This window comes from Harpegnathos saltator, unplaced genomic scaffold (genome assembly GCF_003227715.2).
Source record: "Harpegnathos saltator strain DR-91 unplaced genomic scaffold, Hsal_v8.6 scaffold639, whole genome shotgun sequence".
NCBI lineage: Eukaryota > Metazoa > Arthropoda > Insecta > Hymenoptera > Formicidae > Harpegnathos > Harpegnathos saltator.
This window is the reverse complement of record NW_020230470.1, coordinates 214204-231725: the sequence shown is the minus strand read 5'-3', so window position 1 is coordinate 231725 and position 17522 is coordinate 214204. Positions and strand designations below refer to the sequence as shown.

Below are 17522 nucleotides of genomic sequence, written 5' to 3'. Positions count from 1 at the left end.
GCGATTAAAATAATTAAAAAAGAAATTGTTTATTATCACAGAAAAATCTATTATAAATAAGTGAATAATGCGTGCAATTAAACATCATTGAACTGTATACATTTGTTTCTTCATGCCGCCAATTCATAACTACAACTGATTGGACCAAGAAGAATCTCAGCCGGAATTGACAATAAATTTCTACGGGAAACGACTTTAGTATAATATACGACAAAACAGTAATAATCAGTGTAATTTATGCACAAACATTTTCGTGTGCCTCTTAGCTCGGTCCAAATATCGGTCCAATTAAAAAGCTTAATTGCGACCGACGGCAACCTGCATTAGAACAATGACAAAGTACAGGCATATCGGAGATATGTTGAACGAGCAATGTTCCAACTTTAGTTAACCAACTTCAGTTAACTATACATATCTAAGTCACAGCCGTAGCTGCATTATGCATATCAATTCTTATACGCAAATAGGGAATGAAAATTTAGATAATTAATAGATTAGAAGATAATGCAGCAGGAATGTTAAGCATAACCTTCAATACACACACACACACACACACACACACGCACACGCACACGCACACGCACACGCACACGCACACGCACACGCACACGCACACGCACATACACACGCACATACACACGCACACACACATTGTTTCACTAAATACGTTGCCATCGACGGGTATTACATCGAATTCTACAACATGTCACGTATATCATAAGCTCATCGTAGTAATCATAGGCTTTATAAAATGAAAAAGAACGACCAGCGTCTTAATCTACGACATATTCTGCGTCTGGTGATCCAACGGAATAGCCAAGGAGCGTATTTGAATCGAAGTGACTCAATTAGTGTAACATAAGTCAATATTCATAATCCGTCATTATTTCACAGGTATTGATGAATCTCATGATATGTAACTTTATGAATCTCTGATTGTTCGCCAGTTCTGTAAGCAAAAACCGACATAATGGCCTGAAAATAGATGAAATTATGCTTTCCTAGAGTACACAATATATCTTTGAGAGCTCTGAAATATTGTAATTTCACACGTGTGTTCAAAAGGTTATTATATCAATTTGTGTATTTATTTCATGCAAGGTATATTACTGCAAACAGCCTATGAATACGAATTTGCAAACAATTATGCTTCCAAACAAAAAATGCAAATCATTTATGAATATAAATACTGACCTTATATAGAGGGTGGAGAGGTATCGTACGCTAAGTATCGCGCGATCGCATTAAGATGCTGTCGACGACGAAGTTTGCTCATTTCCTTTTCGGCTTATTTACATATTTGATTATGACGAGCGGTAGTATGCCGCGAGAATATTTCTTTTCACAACAGATTTACCTTACGACATGTTGAAACGTTTATGTATCCCCGATCGAAAAAGATCATATTTAATTATAAAAATCATATATAATAAATAAATAATATATAAATAATATATATATATATATCTTATATGAAATATATATGATGTACTATATAATATATATGGATTATATATAATTGTATATAAATTATATATAATTATATGTATGATCGATACATGAATTTCGTCTCTAACATGGTCAAGTGTATAATATAAAATTATATTCGTGTGTCCACACTCTAAGAGAACCATTGTAAAATGAAAAAAAAAAAAAGAGAAACGTTTCTATTCAATTATACGTCTACATAAAACAGACGACCATAAACATAAAGTTACTTTAATTGTATGTGAACGACAGATTCCTTTTTCTTGTAGACGTATATAATTTTATATAATTATACTGCCATATGGAGACAAAAGTCATATAGAATTAATTTTCGTCGGGTCTATTTTTATCGTCATAAAACGCCGATATCACGGCCACACTCGGTCAGACGTCACATCGTGATCAGGGCGCAGAAGTTCGTAAGGTTTCACGGTGGATTTTTCCACGTCCACCGTCGATGGCAATTTCCGCGCCCTAATCGTAATTCTCAGTGCCAATTTACGTCGACTATTCCGAGACATTCGTGTGCAAACAACAGTAAATAACCAAGAATATTCGACAATTAAATACTCAAGAATTTCGATGTACCTTGTGATCGGCTAAATAGTCTTCGAAGAAGTATCGCTCATGTTTAAAAGCGAAAAACTCTATTCTTTCACACCTCACCTTGTTTATTATCGCGATCCAAGATATTCAACGAACGATGACACGATATTACGTAAGGAACATCCGCGATACCTACTCGATCGTCATTGATCAATTGCACGCATTACGCCGGAACCACGTCGGTGCGTTCACATTTACCGAATATCCGCCGAATGGCGGAAATTTCGATGCGTGTTGTACTCGATCTGGCGAACCTTTACGATGATTACTCAAATACGGTGTGCATAGTGTTGCCTGTAATTAATGTAACGCAAACATGCTGCAATAATTTCACGCGTAACAAAGCATCTCGACATAACGGGATTGCTGATGTTTTCGTGGTATCGCGTTACTCGAATGACCGCTCGGATGATTAATCGATCGAAGCTTCATTCACTAATTAACATTATCGATTAGTTGTTTTCCACAGAGCGAATAAATACTGCACCGAGCGTCGGCATTTGTCTTTTAATCTCGCCGGTTATGCGAGTGAAATTTGTCCCGGCTTGGGCGAATATTCGGCCAACCGATCGCGCCCGCCCGAAGCCGGCTTTATTCGCAAAACGCAATTATCGAAGAACCGTGGAGTAACGCGTGGGACTCGGCGCACGTGCTACTCATTAGGCTTTAATAAATAATCAAATCGCTGCATTGCAGACAGAGACGACGCACGAGATTTATCTGCGCCGTCACTCGTCTCGCGCCCAAACAGACGACTCACCTGTGTGTGACGATCGTTAATCTTAAGTTCTAATTTCAAGTTCGCAGACGCACGTGCTCGGATATACGCACACGCGCGCACGTGTCTTAAACGTGCATAGGTCTTAACCGCATGATCACGACGGCGTATGTCAGCCATCCAGCTCGTGACTTATTTTTACCTGCGTTTCTCGAACTCTATGTGGCCCCACGTACGAGGAGAGAAGACGACGTAGAAACGCGGGCGACAGCAAAGGGCGAAAGCGCCTGTTGGTGCGAAACTGTTTTCATTCTTTAATCAAGCGCATTCACCTGTAGCCTTCTTCTCATCGTGGAGCACTTTCAGGGGATACGCTTATCGGACGCGTTTTACACGGGAAGAGGCTTAGAGACTTTAACTTATAATTTGCTAAATCCGCCTGCGGGACTTTGCCTGCCTTTGTCTGCGCGGCTTGGCCTGCGGCTTTGTCCACCGTAGGAAGTAACATTAGAGAAAGAAAATTCACCGTAGCATCGCCGACCATTTGGTGCGCCCACAACAGTAAAAATGATAATATAATCACACGATCATGTCTTCGTTACAGCGAGAGAACTATTTCTTCTCTTACAAGCAAGCTATCGATAATCGAACGGAATTTTCCTGCTAGAAAATATGATGCTCTTGAGTCAACAGCTATACAGTTTGCCTCGCAATCGTCGCGTTCGATCTTCTTCGCATAACGTATAAAGAATGAGGAAGAAATATATTTTGCTCTCTCGTGTCTCTTATCGCACGATTTAACGATACTCGGTTAGTGAAGCCGGAAAGAAAGCCCGAGTCGAAATGTTGGCTCGATTTTCGGTTGGCTCAACTGTCTAACGTTTACAGATTCTGGAGAACCACTGGAAATTTTATTTATATAAGAACAAAAAAAGTCTTACGCAACGCCTCCGAATGGCAAGAAACACACATTTTGTCATTCTTACGCGAGCCTCTCGGCAAGATTGTAGATTAAATGCCATCAGAATACGTTGATATTGACTCCAGAGTATTAAATTAGCGTTAGACGGAATATTGAGGTCAAAAGCAGAATGAAAATTTCAACTCTTGAACTTTCAGATGAGCGAGCGCTTCGAATCTCCGCACGCGAATTATCGCTCCGTTGCGCGATGAAGATACATCGGATAACGCGTTACGGACACCCGCTAGCGGCAAAATGAAGATCTGGGAGGGACGCGTCGCGAACATGAAACACGTAGGTAGTAACAACGGCTCCTTATCGAGAGGAATGGATGCGTGATCAGTTACGGAGCTCGTAAAATCGTTACGGCCGCGGCTGGAAAAGTGTCGGCCACACGTTATACCTCGGCCCTCCGTAACAACCGCGCCAGATGATGAAACATGGAAATGTCATGCAGCTCGTGGCGAGACGTCGTTTACCTTTCCCCATCTCGATCACCAGCTGGTGACTTGTGACGACTCGTGGGAGAAACGATCGTCAACCGTAAAACGAGACTCTCGTCGTATATTCCTTGCCGCGCCGCCGCTTTCCACCACGTTGCGATCCCCTTTTTACAGCACATGCAGGTTTTCGCAGCTCTTGCTCTTGCTGTCGTTCAAACACATCTTATTGAGGATCTCCCTGGCCAGGTTCAGGCTCAGCACGGTCTTGCTGTTGTGCAGTCTCGACAGCAGCTTACCCTTGCTGCCCTGGCGTCGAAGCTTCTTGTCGCGGGTCTCCCTCAGTCGAATTTGCTTCAAAATCCCGACCAGGAGCTCATCTACGTTGTGTTGAATCCCGCTGGACGTCTCGATAAACTTGCACTCGTGCGACGTAGCCAAGTGTTTGCCCTCTTTAACAGCGTACAGATCGAAGCTCGGTATTAATTGACTAAATCACGCGTCGAAACACTAATGAGAAAGCTGGCAGCTAGATTCTATTCAGTCGCTTGCGAAATGCTCTTGCCTACGGCCTAAATTTCAGCGGATCAAAGCAACGATCATGCAACAAGTGTAAAAGTATAATGTGTTCGTGTATGCTTTCTAGTAAATCTCTCGGAGTGAAATCTCCGTCAAAACATGTAAAGACTTGCTCTAAGCGGTAATGAAAATACTGCCGCTGCGGAATTACAAGAGTAGACGTTTCACTGAGACTTAGAGCGAGTTCTTAGATCATACAAATAAATACCTTAATAGATTAAGCTGATGAATCTATTTCAGAGTACGTCAGATTCACTTTTCAATTTTGAGTGATGTTCATTTGACGATTTAAAATTAAAGTGGAAGGATTCCACTCTATATGAGTGAAAAATTACTCGACTTCGAGTGACTTGATTAGTATTCTACTTTTGGAGTGGAATTTCACTCTCAAAACAATTTAGAGAGAATACTTATTATTTTTATGCTCCGAATTTGAAGATTCTGCGAAAGGCGCGTAAGAATTACTTATTACTAGAAGCTAAACCTTTCGTGTTTATATTCATGGTCCGCTGACACAGCAAGGAGATAAAGGAGAGGAATAAAGTGATGAGAATAAAGTGACAGGTACACATAAATAATAGAAATACATCGCGTATCATGTAGTTAGTTTATGTATGTCATGTAGTTAGTTATTCACGATATTTCCTCACCATTTGCCGAAATTATCCGGCTTCTGGCGAGGTCAGACTTGTTGGCGACCACGATGACCGATCGTTCCTGAGTGTAATGTTCTCTCCACAAATAGTTTAGTATCTCCTCGGCCATTTGAAAGCTCGTACGCGAAACAATCGAATAAACCACGATGCAGGCGTGCGGCTCGTACGTCGACAAGGAGTTTTCCACCTGAGAAATTGTCGAAGGGAATTTTTATTCGCGTCTCTCGTATTAGACGCATAGATTTACGGAATATGCGATTGTGTGTATTAAAATTGCAACGAATTCTTTTTATTATTGAATCACGAAGAAAATATGTTTCCTGTCTCAGCTGGAAGAAAATCGTTTATAATACTAGCTTTTATGACAAGTTTTACCGTTAGACAATTTATGCACATTCGTAATACGATGCAACAGTTTGTTTGAAACATTCGCGGTTACATTGAAGAACGTGAAAATACGTATATACATTGCGTTTCATAAATTTGATAACGTATTCATCTCCCCGACGATTTTTCGCGCGGAAAATATGAAGAGTCGGAGGCTTTAAAGTCCGACCAAGTTCAAGCTACGGCGTGTGTACCAGAGTTTATAGAAAAATTGTGCTATACAAGTTGCGATACTTCGTAAGCACGAAGGTAATCTCGAAGGCAAAGTGTCCAGCGAGAGAAGTTGCCTAACTTTAATAACATTGCGGTTGTTATTGTTCTCTTTATCGGCTAAACCCAGCCGCGGGATAAATTCAACATAATCTGGAACTCTCGTATGTTCCAGTCATGCGTGATTTAAAGTTTGTACAACAATGTTTTACGCCTCTTGAGTAATGAAAAGTGTCTTTGAACTGCTGTTGAAAGTTCTTCATCGATATCGCCGTTCATAATTGTTCGTATTTTCCTCTTCTCTTTTTTATATTATTTTTTTCATCAAAAAGTGAGGAACCACACATAATACGTAAACACTAGTAACTCTGCAGTCGCGACATTAAAGTTACGACTCGTGCCAACGCGTTTACGTCTTGCTACACGAAATACGCATTATCGCACGCTGAGCAGACGCAGACAGCTCGAGGAATCCTGCGGCGGTAGATTGAGAAAGTCAATTGAATGTACGCTGAAAGCGTCCAAGTACTGTTCTGGAGAGATTTTGCTCAAAACTCGCTCCTACGAGAACAAACTTCGCGATGAAGCCGTTTGCTAGGTACAACTCGATATAAATACATACACGTATCTTTAAGCACCGACTCGTTATTATTAAATTATTTCGATAAGGCACATCCGCTCATTTGACGTTGCTACGTGAAAAGAGCAACAGAGTAATTAGCGTAAAAACATAAAACCGTATAAACGCAGAAATACATATAATTATTTCCACTAACAGTTTTCGTTAATTACATATCTGTAGGTTGTATGATAAATTTCTGCGCATTCAACCCACTCCTGCCTCTTTATATTTGTAAGAGAAACATGTCATTTCGCTCATTTAATGGGTTCACGATAATTAATAACAATATAATGCATACGCAGATTACAAAACACTCGTGGCTAATGCCACAGAGAGATTTATAATATGACCTTCTTGAAATTCCATAACGACGTAGGACCGTAAATTTCCATTCCTGGAAATATCTTCCGTCATATATGCCGCGTTTAATGCTACACATTACAAAGGTTCATTGTTAAGACGAACGAGATTAACGTTCAACAAGATTATACGAAATCTCAACGTCCAGCAATTACCGGGGATAGTTGCCACCCCCTCGCTCTCACCCCCGGAACAATTCCTGAGCTCTTCCTTTGTGTCAAATCTCCGGCAATCTCTTTCGTGTGTTTCTCTGAGCAATCCGGCTGGGAGCCGTCACATACTTTAAATTACCACCTCCTCAATTCTCCGTCCCTCGATTTTGATCCGGCCACTTTCAACGGTATTTAATCCTGTCGTACAATTATCACGCAACAAATTGATTTCGTTATCGTGATGATATAAAGAATAATTAAAAAATCCCGCCACGACAGAGTGGATAGTAATGTCCACCAGAGCGTGACTAACACGAAGAAATATTACGTCTTTAACCTGAAACTTTGCGGACTCAAATAAAGCGTTCTGGAGAAACATGTTACAACGAGAACCACGAGAGTAAAGTGAAGTTGTACTGGCCAGAACAATTTAATGCGAGAATAAAAAATTTCTGAAACGAAAGACGCATTGCAGACCCCTCATTTACGTTAAACGCAGTGAGGTCATTATTAATCGTGTAAAACCATCGTAGAAGCGAAATTACGATGAGTATTTTATAACATTAATAATAGCAACTTCACGTGTATTGCACTTGGAAGATCGATCGAGCGCAAAAGTCAAAACATCAAATTAAACAGCGAGTACAGAACGTTCTGTCTCTCTATCTCTCTCTTTGGTACTATATTCTTCAATTACGCGATAGCAATTAATTAAATTGCGCCGTTAATACGAATTCTAGAAATGACCATATCGCAAGAATCGCGAGGGAGATAATCGGATACGACGATATTATTAATCACCCCGGGCGGAAAGAATTTTATCGAGCGATAAGCCGATGCGTTCTCATAACGGGCATATGCATGATAAAAGCATTAAATATCACCACGGGGCCTTTCGTTCATTCGCATTTATAAACGAATTCATGCACGCTGGCCAATCTCTATACAACGTATCGACTCGCGATGAAAATATTTTGTGTCGCACAAAGGAAAGAAGGCTTGGGACACGAGCTGCCGCTTAAGCTGACGCTGCTATAATTATGAACCGACAATCGATGTTTATTTAAAATTGAAATTACGCGAAATATACAATGCTATGTAGCGTCCTTAGGTGCCATATAAGATTAGCTGTATACAAGTTAAGATAGCTATATTGGTTATATAATAAGCTATATGAGACTAACTAAGCTTACGAGGCTGACACGGATTCCTGCGTTTTACTTTGCATAAAGATTCATCGATAGATTGAAACGTAAGTCGAGTAAAACGAAACTTTTCTACTCGTGTATCGTGATTTATAAAAAGACATGGATTGTAACAAGACGATTTATAAAAAGAGGGAAAAAGAGATCGATTTACAGAAAAGCGTTCTTGCTCGTACAAAGGAAAATATGTTCCAACGTTTGTTATAAAAGCACTTTATCATAAAGATATATATACAGAGAGTGTCTGACGCAAGCCGTACCAACGCTCGTGTGCAGGTATATTGGGTCAAACTGAGCAAAAATTTTCTTTAATATTTTGCGAACAACCACGTAAAATTTCGAGTTATGAATTCGCGAAAATTAGCGAATGATCGTGCACAATGCGGCAAATGAGCTGCAGATATTAACGCATTACCACACATGATCACTGTAACCTTCTTTGATTGATATCTAAAAATCTATTGGGTATTAAACTTAATTTTAAAGGATTTTTTTTTGTGAAAATGAATGTTTATTTCGAAACAAAATGATAAGTACATGTTATTCGAAGTATTGTCCATCGTTAGCTACAACTTTTTCCCATCTTTCTAGTAAAAGACGGATTCCTCGGCGAAAGAACGACTTGTCTTTTGTGGTTATCCATGAATCCAAGCCATTTTTTGATATCTTCTAAAGAACTGAAGTGCTGGACAGAAAGGTGATTCTGCATGGATCGAAATGCAAGTGGAAATCAGAAGGAGCAATGTCTGGTGAATACGGCGGGTGGGGTAGAACATTCCATCCGAGCAACTCCGGTTTAGCGACATGTGGCCGAGCGTTGTCATGCTGGAAAATCACTTTGTCGTGTCTTTTGGTATTCTGATCGTTTTTCCCATCGACCTCAAACATTTAAAGACGGCCATCTTGGTTACATTTAATGCTTTTGCCAATTCTTCAAGCGTTTGACATTGATCTTCGTCCAGCAATGCCTTCAACTCTTCGTCTTTAAACTTTTTCGGTTGACCAGGGCGTTCCTTGCCTTCCAAATAAAAATCTCCACTTTTGAATCGTCTAAACCAGTACTCACAAGTTGAGATCGATGGAGCATAATCCCCCACAAGCTTCAGACAGCAAACGAAGACTTTCAGCTGCCGATTTTTTCCAATGGAAACAAAAAAGTTGCGCTTCCCGCAAATTGCGTTTCGTTGGCATAAAGCTCGACATATTGAATGCGCTAAAAAAATATGTTATTTACACTTTGACCAAATGAAATATATTGATTCTTAAAGCCTGATGATAGGGCTTTCGTATAAAGTTGGCTTCAGTATGGGCCGATGCTATTACATGCTCATTGCGCCATCTCTTGTAAATCCTTTAAAATTAAGTTTAATACCCAATATATTGTGATTCACAACAATTATTTGTAAACTGGTATAGAACTTTCTTGTCCAGACCTAATTAGTATACGCGACAGCAGAAACCGCTATCATCACAATTATCACATAATCACCAATCATAATATCATTCACCAATCTCCTTCAATAAATAATTCAAAACTGTGGTTATTCGCAAAATGGTAGAGAAACTTTTTATTCACTTTGACCTAATCTACGTATATACGATCGCCGGTACAGTTTGCGTGGGACAACCGTGTATGACAGTACTTACACTCATTTCGACGTGAGGATGATCAATAAATACCATTTCCGACTCCTCGCCATCCAACAAGATAGAGACGGTCTTCTCGCCGAACTCGTCGTCTGTAACATGAAGGCAAAGGTCTATGCTGAATGTTGAGCCGTGAATATTCATGCCTGCTACTTATGCCAAAGATCACACGAAAAACTTCATTCGCGTTTATAACTGATTTTTCATTACGTGCAAACTTCTATTAATATGCGCTATTAAATATCTAAATTAAATAATGAGCGCGCATTTATAAACACACGTATTTACATTATGTTATATGGATTTATGCGTTTCGTAAATTTTTACGAATCAATTACAAGCTGCGCCGCACGATCAAAAATATCACGGATGAGATATGCTACACAGAGAATATAATAAAAATTGGAAAAAATTTGGAGTCACGTCTTATTTTTCTCAGCAAGACACGGATTAGACTGCTGACAGGAATAATTAAAAGACATAGTAACCTCTTTAGATAGAACATCTTTTCAAGTCAAGAGACATCTTTTCACAGTCAGCATGACAGACACGGACGTAGGGAATGTTTGGATAATGAGGAGGCATCGCTTCATCTTCTACGTAACTATGAGACATACGTGACACACAGAATTTGGTACTTTTGATGGGAAAAAACATCATTGGAGAAAGTGCACAAAATATCCTAGTAGCATCTTATTGACATCTTTGACGAGCTACAGCTATGCTAGCACTTATATTTGTATTGGGGAAAGCAAAATAAAAAAAGCCTTTTAGATTGCGGTATGTGAATTTTAGACTACTTCAAAGATTATTATTATCAAAGATAATTTAATAATTTATATTGTTAATTTACATCGTTAATTAACTATACCTTGCGAGTTTTCCCTCCTCTCACTCTCTCTCTTTTTCTTTCTCCCTTTCTCTCTGTTTCTATGCGTATTGATAATTAATGTCGCAACTAAAATATTGTCGTTATTTAATCGAAGCTATGCAGTTAATTATATCATTTAATAGTAAAATATTCTGATAAAAATGTAATACATTCGTGTGCTTTAAATCAATAAATTTTCCGTTATTCTTTAGATTTTCATATAACTCGGATATATTTTATTGTTGCGAATAAATGTGCGCACTTGCGATCGAACGGTTTTTTAAAAAAGTTTATTATAAAACTGGAAAGACTGTATTCAAGAGTCAGTTTTATTATTCCTCGCTTCGATAAAACGAATATTTATCTCTAATGTGGAGCATTAATTCTCGCGAAAAACAAGTTTGACAAAGAGAGACCTCATCGCAACTTCTAGTGGATCAATCATCGAGTCGGACTTTATTTCGCTTATTACTCGTAACACAATTTCGTCGAACTAATCATACACACAAGTCGTCAGTCTCGTAAAACTAAATGGCACTGAACTAAATACGAGAATTATTCCGAGAAAAATTTTAACGAATTTTTAAGTCACTTGTCAAATCTTGTTCCATCAAACGAAAGATCGTATATACCGCTCAGTAATGAGAAAATCTTTTTATACTCAGCGTGGGGTTTCCCCTCGTATAAGACATAATTATTCAATCATAAATATTGAAATAAGATATGTTGCGCGATAAAACTGATTATAAGTTTGAATAAACGAGCTGAGTTTCAAAAAGGAAGCCCGAACTCGGTATCGCTGATGCGTCGCGGAAACTCGGCGATTTGTCGCGCGCAAGTTTGGACATCATTAACGAGCTCAGGTTATGACCTACATCCGCGAACATATATTTACTACTTTCGATCGCGCATGAGAATCAACAAACTATTCCCATAATCCGGAACGTGACAGATTCTTGCAATAATAACGGACAACAGTAATATACGCCGAATAAACGCTCGCACGTGTTGCGAGTAATTTAAAACTCGCTCTCACACACTGTCCTGACACGTTTGTCGTGGAAAAATCAATTCCTCTCGAAATGATTTTGATCAAATCGCAAACGTTTGATGAATATATTTAAAAAGAAATCTCGCACAAACTTCTTCGGCGTAAAAGACAAGAGGCTTTAAAACGCTTCAAGAATAAACATGTGCGCTGGAGGATTCCTACAAACACATTCATCTTTATACGAAGCAATTCTCAATCATAAATTATATCCAATTGTACGCTCTCAAGATCGAAACATAAAGTAAAAATTCCTGCAGAAGAAGAAAAATGTCCGATCCTAAATAAAAACCACTCTTCTCGCCCGTCGTGTTTTCTATTTTCACAGATTTATTTCGCAGATGAATCAAAAACTACTACGAAACGATAAAAACAACAATATACTATGCGGAGCAAGCGGAAGGTAAATAAATGTTACAAAAACAATGTTTTGTGAAAACGATGCTTTTGTCATAAAACAAAAAGAATTCACTGCCGTGTTTTCGCGAGAGCGAAAAGCTTGCCTCATAGATTTTCAGTTCGTTAGGAACAGAGGAACGCATTATCGAGGTGGAATTTCGCACGATACGTCACAACGCCGTCATTTGTACATTAAAATCGTGTTCCATTCGGACGTTCGTCGTAACCATTCGTCGCGGACCATGACAAATTTTCTCCCGTTGAATAAGTACCCCGCTTCTTCCTTTCGCAGCATCTGCTTTTCTCGAGAAAGCGAATCCATCACTGCCCGCCGTCTCCCCCTCTTTTTCTTCTCCTTCAAGTGGCGATGAATTGAATTTATTTGTGATGGAATATCTATGGAATATCTCGAGTCTACAGCGGGAGATAAATGAACACGTGAACGAGAGAGAAAGAGAGAGAGAAAGAGAGGGAAATTTAATTTAGTAAAGATTTAATAAAGATTTCATAAGACTGTTTTAAGTGAAACGGTGAATACAAAATGAATATATAATTTCTACGAAGTTAATATGGTGAATTACAAGTATGACATTATATCTTGCTCAATCTTGATTTTAAAGACACAGTCTTCAAATATTTGAGAATCTCTCTCGACAAGATCGTGTCGATGCAAATGTAAAGAACATAAATTTATTATTTAGTTACATGGACGTCCAACGTTGTCAAACGTATGAAGGAAAAAGAAGACGACACGTTATACAAAAATCGCTTGCGCAATCTTCTTTAAATCACTTTAAAAGCTTAAAAGAAGTCTTAAGATCCCATTAAGCGCGTGAAATTAGCTCTTTAAATTAATAATCTCAATGTGTGCGTAGAAAACATAATGAGAAATTTCGAGAACTCGCAGGCACGAGCAGGTCATTAAAATAAAGTTATAATCAAATAAAAAATAAATCATTTTTCGTCGCGGATCCGCTTTAAAGCGACACAACAGATAGCTCAATACATAAAATCACATCGTTTTAGAATTTTCCATAAAAAATAGACTCGGCTTAAATAGAATTTGAGCTCTTTTCTTCACCGATGCAATTTGAAGCGCAACCAATGGTTAAATGAGAGAAATCGTTTTTAATTCCCAAAAGTTAAATTCTCTCATTAGACAGCGTAAATTCTCTCATTGCAGCGTAGCTGCGTTCTGAATTGCATAGAAAAAGAAAAGTTTCCGAACCGCTTTGAAACCGCTTGAATATACATACATCACGCGCTCTAGAAATGTATAACTTCAACTATGTTAAGGCTGTTACGCCAGTTCACGTACTCTCGTTTGCAGAATGGTTTTCACATATTTTTTCCAATGAAGTTAAAAGCGGTCATAATTGCGTGCCACTGTTCACCAGTTTGCGTGGTAATCGATTGTGGATGGCGTCGAAGTTACAGTACGTGTAAATATCATAAAGAGGATCGTTTCCTCTATTTTGAATAATCAATCAATGATAAATAAATACTGCGTACAATTAAAAAATCCTAATAACCTTGCTGCACTTGTAAAGTGTCAAGGCTCTTATTACGATCCGTCGCAAGCGGATAGAAGCGCGAGTAGATAAAGCGGAAGTGTATTACGCACAATTGGACGATGAATCGTGCAACGTGACACTTTCGAACGGGTCGACGAGACGTCACGGCGAGAGGTGAGGAGCGGAATCGGTGGATCGTCGTGAACCCGTCGCGCCGCGCCACGCCGCCAGTTTTTGCACGTGGCTCGTCGTGCACGTGTATGACCGTCCACGATTGCACGGAAGATATAGAATGAATACATGAAGCGAGACGGCGCACGTTTGAAAACCCGTCTCGAAGCGCCGCACAACGTGCTGCTGCTCCAGTAGCGATTGTGTGGAATCTGCACGCCCATCTCGCGAAGTGTACCTATGTTTCAAAGCTCTGCGACCAGCTGTGCGAGCAGCAAAAATGCAGACTAAACACAAAGTGGATTTTTCTCCGGCTCCTCTTCATTATTAACCTCTTCCCCTTTCCAGACCACTCGCTGAAGTGGGCGTAGCGGCGTGTTTGTGACGCGCAAACCCGCGACCGACCACTGTACTAAGTACCAAGTCTTTGAGCGGGCCCTCTAATGTGTGTTTTCTTAATTAGCTAATTAATTAAGTCAAAGAAAGATAATCAAACGGCAAAGACTCCGTTTGATCTGTGCTATTATTGCGCGACGAAGCCGCATGAAAAATTTATAAATCGTGCGTAGATATCCGAGGAACAAGATTTAGCGGATGATTACAGAGAAAAGAAGAAAGAGGAGACAAGATGAAAGCGCTTAAGCGGATTCCAGTCTCTCGCTCTTGCTCCGTCGAAAATCCCAATTTATTCTTAGGTTCTTTTTGTTAGGAAATATCACACAGAATTGAAATGTATTTTCATTAAAAATCCGCAATTGAAAATCCATTCAATTACCCCGAGACGTAAGTGTACCCGCATGGTACGCTCTACACGTCGAATGGCGTGAAGTAACTGAGAAAGTCAAATCTGACGAAAAATAACCGTGTAATTAATACGCGAAATAATTGATCTCAGTCAGTTAGTGACAAATGATTGCGAGCTTGTGCGAGTCTCATGGAAAACTGATGTAACATTGGTCGCCGTACAAGGGTGCACAGACTTACCTAGACTAGCGTCGTACGTGTTCATATATTCGCTTGTCATAAACTGCGAGACCAGAGCCGTCTTCCCCACTCCGGAATCTCCGAGTAAGACAACCCTGTATTTCGAAATCTCCTCGATGTCGCTTTCCGTGCTGGCGCCTTGTCCGCTGCAGCACGAGCCTTCGAACGGCGATCTCTCGCCCGATACATTGCTATTTCTGCGAACAGAACGGGGAAGCATTGAAAGATATCGAGAAGTTCACTAGTCAAAACCAGACGAAAGTATCCGACCCGAAGTATCAACACGAGGAAAACTGTAAATGTCAAGGAATGTTGCAGGAAGGAAAGCTACTTTCGTAATTAACATCCATACCATAAAAATACCGTACAAGGTACATTCGCGCTCCGAGTCGTAAATGTTCCTACAAACGGCACTTTACGGCGCTATTAATTCTGCTGTATGGAAAGCCATTTTTATATTTTTAAACGATCATATTTCGAGAATGTGGAGCATAAAGTCTCCCTTATGCAAGTCTTCGTCTTTGGACGGTATCCCGCTTGTCACATTATTTAAATTAATGCAGAATTACTCTCCTTGTCTCTATGTTGTGTCAAGAATATGCAAAACACATATTCGTTGGTATTCTCGTCTCGCTGTCTTTTCCCTTTATACCTTATGCAAATTCGTCCGCAGAAAGCCTTCGCAAATACTTAACGTAATCGCGTGAGCATTCTTTACAAATTAAACAATAATTAAAATTAAAACAATTTTTCATTTACGGTAATCCGTCTCGTGCTATTCCTTTTAATCTTCTGGAACTAATTAATATAAGCTGTTTCGTGTATTCCATCTGCTGCATATATTTAATATTGGACGATTTAATTATCTCGAATATTCACGACAACGACATGATATGGTTCAATGTATGTATAAATTATTTGTATCTCTATCTCCTTTAAATTGTTTTTTAGTATTATTCTCCTCGGCATTATTAACGTTGCAAAATTCGTTTGATCATACATTTATTAACATGTATCAAAATATTTGAAAATTGACCTTTCAAAAATTGATGAAAGCGTAATTAAAATATATATAAACGAGATGCACAGAGTAATAGTCAAAATAGAGAGGGAGAGAGAGAGAGAGAGAGAGAGAGAGAGAGAGAAATTCATCCCTATGACAAATTCTCAAACGTTGCACGTTACACCGTGCAAAGCATATGAAACGTATCGAATTCCGTTATTAGATACCGTAATATAATACATTCAGCATTCATTTGAATGATTGCACGATAAACCGTCAGCTTCGGATTAAGCCAACCGGTGTATGCATTTACGTACATATAACGGTTGCGTATAACGCCATTGTTAGTACAATGCCTCAACTTGAAGCCAGCCGCCGGCTTTGGCATGTTGTAATAATTATCGCATTTCAGTTACCTGTTTGTGTACGATATCAATACGGTGGATTTCGAGGTCCCTTAATGGCAAACAAGCTAAGCCAGCTTAGTTCTGATAAGTTCGTAGATTACGAATGTCAATCGTAATAAGCGAGCGCGCGGCTTCCCGAATTAAATCAAATTTTTAAAACAGCGCATTGATTCAACATGAGCTGTCGCGATACCCAAAGAGCGATGAAATTTTTCATCAGTGAGGAATTTTACGCGCAAACAACTATCGACGACGTATTACAGTATTTTGTATGTATCATGTTGTATGTGTGTGTGTGTGTGTATATGTGTATGCGGGTGCACACGTGTGTATCCTTATCGGCAAAATACTAAATGACAAAATAAAAATAGCGAAATGCAGAAAGCAGCGGGTGGGCTTATCAATGAATCGCTTGCTTGTTAAAATCGCGCGCATGTGCGTATTGCGTTCTACATATACAAGCTATCGATTAAAATCAGACAAAAGTACAGAAATAAAACCGTACCGATGTCTTACTCGCGAGTTTCCACGCGGACCTATTTTTAACGATATTACGTGTACGCCGGCCTACGATTGGAAAGAGGATAAAAATGGAAGCATTGGTAGATATCCGTTATCAGCGAAAAGACCGTCATTCTTCGTGCCGTTAGGCACGACGAAAAAGATGATTTGTTGTTTATCGGAATTACATGTTTCTGAAGTGTAACATAATCAACGTATAATATTAATGACACAATTTAATAGGATCACAGTCGCGTCGAATGTCACACATGTTCTCGAAAATATATTTATATGGGCGAAGAATGTCCCTCGCACGATAAAACGCGCAGTCGAGTATTTGCAAATACTCGCTTAATAAACCTACTCGTAAATTGTTCGGCACGCCGAAATTACATCTTGCTGCAACGCGCGTCCGATAAATCAAGCGCATACCTTCGAAATTCTGTCTCTGTACCGTATACAAAACATCATGAACAACGGTTAATTAAATTTCCACAATTTCTCTGCCACGATCCTGCCGAATTCCAATCTCCTGAAAGTAAAATGAAATAGACAAAAAAAGAGGCACTTTCGGATCCCTTATCGATCCCGTA

General features: G+C 39.3%; 1 protein-coding gene across 2 annotated transcripts in view; it reads right to left on the bottom strand.

Moving 5' to 3' along the window:
* Positions 1-1703: 1703 nt before the first annotated feature.
* LOC105182561 (uncharacterized) overlaps positions 1704-17522 on the bottom strand; it is a 53014-nt gene continuing 37195 nt past the window's right edge. The window contains exons 5-8 of one of the 2 annotated variants that reach the window (XM_025304687.1): positions 15019-15215; positions 10032-10144; positions 5443-5635; positions 1704-4665 (exon numbers count right to left, since the gene is read on the bottom strand). In XM_025304687.1, the coding sequence (XP_025160472.1) occupies positions 4385-4665; positions 5443-5635; positions 10032-10144; positions 15019-15215 (784 nt within the window). In that variant the 3' untranslated portion in view covers positions 1704-4384. The remainder of the gene's footprint in view (positions 4666-5442; positions 5636-10031; positions 10145-15018; positions 15216-17522) is intronic. The other variant, XM_025304688.1, reaches the window with a different exon arrangement.